At 43.4% G+C, this 5,907-nt stretch overlaps 1 protein-coding gene across 2 annotated transcripts; it reads left to right on the forward strand.

Annotated features, from left to right (window-relative positions):
• Positions 1–269: 269 nt before the first annotated feature.
• ELAC1 (elaC ribonuclease Z 1) lies at positions 270–4,805 on the forward strand. Of its 2 annotated transcripts, none has more exons than XM_026867008.1 (4): positions 270–552; positions 1,197–1,374; positions 2,722–3,189; positions 3,804–4,805. In XM_026867008.1, the coding sequence occupies exons 2-4, from the start codon at positions 1,218–1,220 to the stop codon at positions 4,265–4,267; spliced, it is 1,089 nt and encodes a 362-aa protein (XP_026722809.1). In that variant the 5' UTR covers positions 270–552; positions 1,197–1,217; the 3' UTR covers positions 4,268–4,805. The 2 variants fall into 2 exon arrangements, with proteins under 2 accessions (XP_026722809.1, XP_026722810.1); XM_026867009.1 differs by having other exon boundaries at positions 270–396.
• Positions 4,806–5,907: the final 1,102 nt, after the last annotated feature.

Genomic DNA, 5,907 nt, shown 5'->3' on the forward strand with positions numbered 1-5,907 from the left:
TTTGGCAGAGGTTGGGCCTCGGGAGGTCTCGGCCTTAGGGCTGGCGCCGCGGCCCAGCTCGGGGACACAAAACTCAGGGTGTAAAGCCCGAGGCTAGCTCAGCGGAGAGGGTGTTAATCTGCTTTTAGACTGAGGGAAAGGAAGAAAAATGTTTTATTTCTGCCTTTGCGCGGGGTGGCGGGGAGCGGGGTGGGTGTTTGTCTTCCCCCTGCAGGTCAGGGAATGCCATGTTGCACCTCGATGTGCGGGAGAGGGCAGCAATCCTGTATAAAGTTGCAGCAGCTCCTCCAAAAGCAGCCAAACCTGAGAAAACGCTAATTCTGTCGCTTGAAAGGTATCCGCAGCTGCTGAGGCGCCTGGAGTTTGAAACGAGGTGAAAACACGTCGGAAAACAAGGTAGGAACCAAGTCTGGGGAGAACCCGAAAGCACAACCCGTGAGGCGAGATGGCGGCGGAGCCGTGCTTTGGAAATGTTAACGCACTTTTTGGAAGGTCCTGCAGACCCGCCACGCTCCTCACCCGGAGAATATCGCGGGGGCATAACCACCTGGGGTACGGCAGCTGGTTTTCTAGATCCTTCAGCAACAAGAGGCGGCCTGGGAGCTGGCACGCAGCCTTCAGGCTACGTCAAAGTATGGCGGTGGTTAGTTAATTCGCTTCGCGCCGATGAGAAGTCAAACCAAGCTTCGAAGGGTGTGAAAAGGTGAAGTAAATCAGGTCGCTTCTACCTCTGGGGGTCTCTGTGGTTGTGTTGAGGGGAGCAAATCTGTCCCCTCTGTGGCGCTGGGCTGCCCACTCATGTTTAAATGGCAGCAGTGGCTGTTTGGCGTTTGTCGTTCTGAAACGGCTTTTAGAGGAAAGCGCATGCAGGGAAACTCAGAGTTTAAATAAAGCAGAAAAGAATTGTGTGTTTATAGATTAGAGTATTTTCAACAGGTTAGGGCTATTTCTTTAAGATAACAAACAAAGGTCATGTCTTACGTTTGGGCTGCGTGTTTCCACCCTTCCACCGCCATAAAAAGGAAATCTGCTTGTGAAAATTGTGTTGTCTGAATATCCTACTCCAGGGAAGTTTTATGTTGTAAGGGAAAGGCAATTTGATCCTCACACTAAAGTACAAAGGATGCCTTCATTTAAAGCAAAACCGTTTTGTTTCTTTCCCAGCGTATTCAGCGGGTCAAAAATCTCTCTTTCAGGTGGATCCTGACACACTGAAAATGTCGATGGATGTAACTTTCCTCGGCACAGGCTCAGCCTATCCCTCTCCAACGAGAGGAGCGTCGGCGTTAGTGCTTCGCAGGGAAGGAGAGTGCTGGCTCTTCGACTGCGGGGAGGGAACTCAAACGCAGTTCATGAAGAGCCATCTCAGAGCAGGTTTGTGCTGTTTGAGAGCGATTGTGATGAGGGAAGGGGAAAAGTTGCGTGAGAGCTAAACAAAATACTTTGTCCTGGTGCTCATGGTATTTGAATACATACTAAACAGGCATGAGCATCTGCGTATGGGTGGCAGCTGCTGAACCTGCTGTGCAATAATCCTTGATTGCCCTTTGGGAAAGAATTGTGTTCAAGAACCAAACTCTCCTGAATTAATGTCTTGGGCTTTCTGATTTCAAAAGCGGACCAGAGACCAGCTTTAAACTGGCACAGTTTGTATTTGTCTGAAGATAGCTCTAGACAATACCTGCTGGGAGTCTTCCTGCCAATAAATATTGTGCTTTTGTGTTAATGTTGCGTGCATTAGCGGTAACTTCTACGTTTTGGCAAATATAGTAGAAACCAGGTTTGTCTTCAGTCGCTTTTGCAGTCTACAGTGGCATTGCTCTCAAGTTATAACGATGAAATTATCAGTTACAAACAGAAAACCAACCCGCTCCCTCAAAATCTGAATCTATCAGGGGATTTAATGACCAAGTGAACAGACTAACTTTTACTAAATTTACTGGGTTTGACTAAATTGTTCTTAAAACAAAGGGGTTCTGTCCGTCCTATTGCTCGGTCCTAACAGATGCCTTGCTGTGAGGAAGTGAGAACTCAGCTAGCAGAGGAGACGGAGGCAGCCTGACTGTCTCTTGGGAGAGAAAATTCTGGGCTTTTTTCATCCAGCAAGGGCAGGGCCCAGTGCCTGAGAGCTGGAGTGAGACACCAAAGCCCAAATCTTTTAAGTGCAATTTTTCATCTGTTTGAAACAAACCAGTCAGGAACCGTGGGGTTCTTGGTTCTTGAAATCAAACCTGGATGCTTTTTCTTTTTTATTTACAATCACTTCATGTGCGAAATTCAAAACTAGGAACAACACAAATTCCACTTTATGTGTTTCATGAGTCTACAGTTTCCATGGAATATATGGAAGCGCAACCACTTCCCAGCATTTCTTTGCGTTTTAATATGGCAGATGTCACCAGTTGATTCTGTTCCGTGCTTGTAGCACATTTTGCTTAGAAGCAATTAAACCTTCTGTCTCGGCAAGTCTTCTCTTCACCAATCAAGCCAAAATAAACCTTGCGTGGAAACTTAACGCTACTGTGGAAGAAACACACTTTGTGGTTTGGGATTTATTTCTTAAACACTGGTTTAACTTTAATTTCCCTCCCTTCATATTTCCTACTTCTTGGCAAAAAGTGATTATTTCTGAGGTGTTAACGGTATTCATTTATTTTCCTGTCTTCTTGTTTGTTTTTTTTTTTGTTTGTTTGTTTTTTTCCCTGATGTTCTGATCAATAGGTAGAATTACCAAGATTTTCATAACTCATCTTCACGGTGACCACTTTTTTGGACTTCCTGGCCTGCTGTGTACACTTAGTCTCCAAAGTAGCCCTGACCCAAACAAACCACCTGTTGATATTTATGGACCATTCGGATTGCGAAACTTCATATGGAGGAGTATGGAGCTCTCCCACTCCCAACTTCTCTTTCCCTACACCGTCCATGAGCTGGTACCTACGCGGGACCAGTGCCCCGCAGAAGAATTTAAAGAGTTTTCTGATTTGGACAGAGATGAGGTATCTCCCCAGGGAGTACAAGGGAGAATACTCCACCTAGATCCAGTAGAAAACTCTTACTTACTGGTTGAGGATGAGCAACTGGTTCTGAAAGCATTTCGCCTGTTTCACCGCATTCCTTCCTTTGGCTTCGTGATGGAAGAGAAGCCCCGGACCGGTAAACTCAACGTACAGAAACTAAAGGACCTTGGTAACTATTTTGACTTATTATTTTTCCTCTTTTGAAATGCCTAAATGCATGCGTTCAAGCTGAGTAGTGACTGATTTTCAGCAAATATAACAAAACAGGGTCTGCAGGCAGCTGAAATCTTTTTATGACTGCCTCTCTAGGGGTTCTAGCGAATTAGAGCTGCTGACTCTCTCCATAATCCATTTTAATTCAATTTTCCATTTGCTATTAAAGACATTTTAATACTTCATGCCAATGCAGCAGTCTGAACTGGTGTAGAACATGAGCGCCGATTAATATTGCAGACTATTCTCGTCCTGGGAAGAGCAAACAAATTCAGATGTTGAAGTTCAAGAAGCGCAACGTGGCTTTCAGGGAAATGCATGGCCAGTGTATTTGCATGACTTCATTGACTTTAACGTGAAGAACAGTTTTTCTTCAAACACACTTCCTGCTAACATTACGAGCTCTTTATTTGTATGAAATATGTGAAATATCAATTACTCTTTATATCGAGGTGATGTTTTTTTCAGTGAGACAGCTCAATATATAGTGTATCTCTTCCTAAGTGATTTTTTTTTTTAAACCTAACATTCATCATAATGCTTATGGGCTTTTTTGCCTTTATTTACCAGGAGTTCAACCAGGCCCTTTATACGGAAAACTGAAGAATGGAACTGCGGTTGTTCTAGAAAATGGAGTAACAATTTCTCCTTCTGATGTCTTAGAAGCTCCAATTCCTGGAAGAAAAATTTGCATTTTGGGGGACTGTTCAGGAGTGGTCGGAGATGCGGCCGCGAAGCTTTGCTGTGAGGCAGATGTACTGATACATGAAGCCACGCTGGATGACACCCAAGAAGAAAAAGCCAGAGAACATGGTCATAGCACTCCAAAAATGGCAGCGGATTTTGCAAAATTGTGTAAAGTTAAAAAACTGGTTTTGACTCACTTCAGTCAGAGGTATAAACCAGCTGCTCAGAGAGGTGAGGGAGAGTTGGACATCACCGATCTGAAGAGACAGGCAGAGTCGGTGTTAGATGGTCAAGAAGTAACACTGGCTGAGGATTTTATGACAATAGAAATTCCAATGAAAAAGTAAAAATAACAGCGTTAGCAAACTCTGTATGAAGACCTAAATTAGGATGGTGTTGGATAGCCTGTAAAAATAATGGTAGGGATTCTGGGATCCAAATTAATTCTCTGTTGCAAACTGGAGAGAGTACCAGGTACAGTTAGTGTTGCTTTTGTAAAACAACAAAAAAAAGGATACTCAGACATCTGGAATTTGGAATAAATTCCTAAGTGATGGTTTCAGACACCTGCCCTCCCCAGAAACCAACCGTGTAGCCTGGCACAAGCCTTCACAGCCCAGGGGTTTGCCTTGGACCTGAGATTCCTGGAGCAGAGCACCGGATCGTTTGGCTTCACAGCCCTTGGGAAAGTTTGTGTTCTGCACCAGAATTGAAGATATTTTGCCTGTTACAAGCTTTTGAATAACATCAATTTCAAACCTGCGTACAGCATTTTGTAACTGTTACCCGATTTCTGTGCAAGGGGGCTATTAAAGTATTTATAACTCTGCTACGCTCAAGTTGAGGGGCTCTTATAATTCTCCCTTCGCTTGTGAAGTTTTCTCATAAATAAATACAGTTTAGGCTTCCTGTCAAAAGTGATTCACTCAACAATTTGATTCACTTAAAGCTCTTGACGTGCGAGCCCGACGTTTTAAAGATTATTATAGTGATAAAAGCATATTTGTGTTTGTAGAACTACCCCTACGGGAGGAGTTTCACCTCCGTATAGCTCAGTCTGTTTCTGCAGTGACTTTATTCTTTCATTTAAGGGACATGTCAAACAACTTTATGTCCTTTTCTTCCCACCTCAAAACTAGAAGTTCGACTTTCCCAAATTTTAGCTCAATTTTCTGGTCAAAAGTAAAATCAGCAGTTTTGAAAAAATCCACCTTAATTACGTTTCCCCCAGCATGGATTCCTGAAAGCTGAAACACTTTGTAGTGCTCTAATAAAGCTAGAAAACTCCATCAGGTTTAAGTACAACTGCTACAGTTTGCGCTTGTACTTTTGTTGATGGTAATACAGAGGGAAAATAAATCGGTTTTAAATATACAATTTCCCTCCCTGCTCTAAATGTAGAATAACAAAGCACCAAAACCCTAAAGCACTCCCACTCTTTAAAGATCTTGTAAATGGTGCACTGCTCTGGGGTGGTTTGGGTGCTGTCATAACGCTCACCCAGACCAAGCTGGTGAGATAAATTGAAATCCTGCAGATAATTTGTCTATACTCTTCACATTTTCTTCTCGAAGAGTGTACTTGGCTGTAATTAAGCAAGTCTGCAAAGGAAAAGGCAAGGAGTGTGATTTCCTAGTGTTTGACTAAAGGGATGGACTTGAATCCGATGTCTTATCACCACCCTTCAGACTCTCCCCTACCGCCACGGTAACTCTGAAATTACTTACACCGACATGAATATTTTGTGTTTTAAGCAATCATCTTGGAGCTAGATGATCTTTAAGATCCCTTCCACGCCAAACCATCCTATGATTCTGTGAATTCTTGATTTCTTTAAAAAAATAAATGTTGGGAAGAGTTGCAAACATGAAGACCATGACTTTTGGAGCAGAAACTCGTTGATCTCTACGACTTCTTTCTTTAAAATGGCTTTAAGCAGGCAGAGGTTGCCGGATCATGCAGTGGCACGTTCTTACCCCCCCCCCCC

This window comes from Athene cunicularia, unplaced genomic scaffold, assembly GCF_003259725.1.
Source record: "Athene cunicularia isolate RWA unplaced genomic scaffold, athCun1 SCF_10, whole genome shotgun sequence".
NCBI lineage: Eukaryota > Metazoa > Chordata > Aves > Strigiformes > Strigidae > Athene > Athene cunicularia.

Bases quoted from the DNA above. Each gene is read 5' to 3' on its own strand.
- ELAC1 (XM_026867008.1), top strand. From the start codon at position 1,218: ATGTCGATGGATGTAACTTTCCTCGGCACAGGCTCAGCCTATCCCTCT. The intron at 1,375-2,721 runs GTTTGTGCTGTT...TCTGATCAATAG, and splicing joins GAAGAGCCATCTCAGAGCAG to GTAGAATTACCAAGATTTTC. The intron at 3,190-3,803 runs GTAACTATTTTG...TTTATTTACCAG, and splicing joins ACAGAAACTAAAGGACCTTG to GAGTTCAACCAGGCCCTTTA.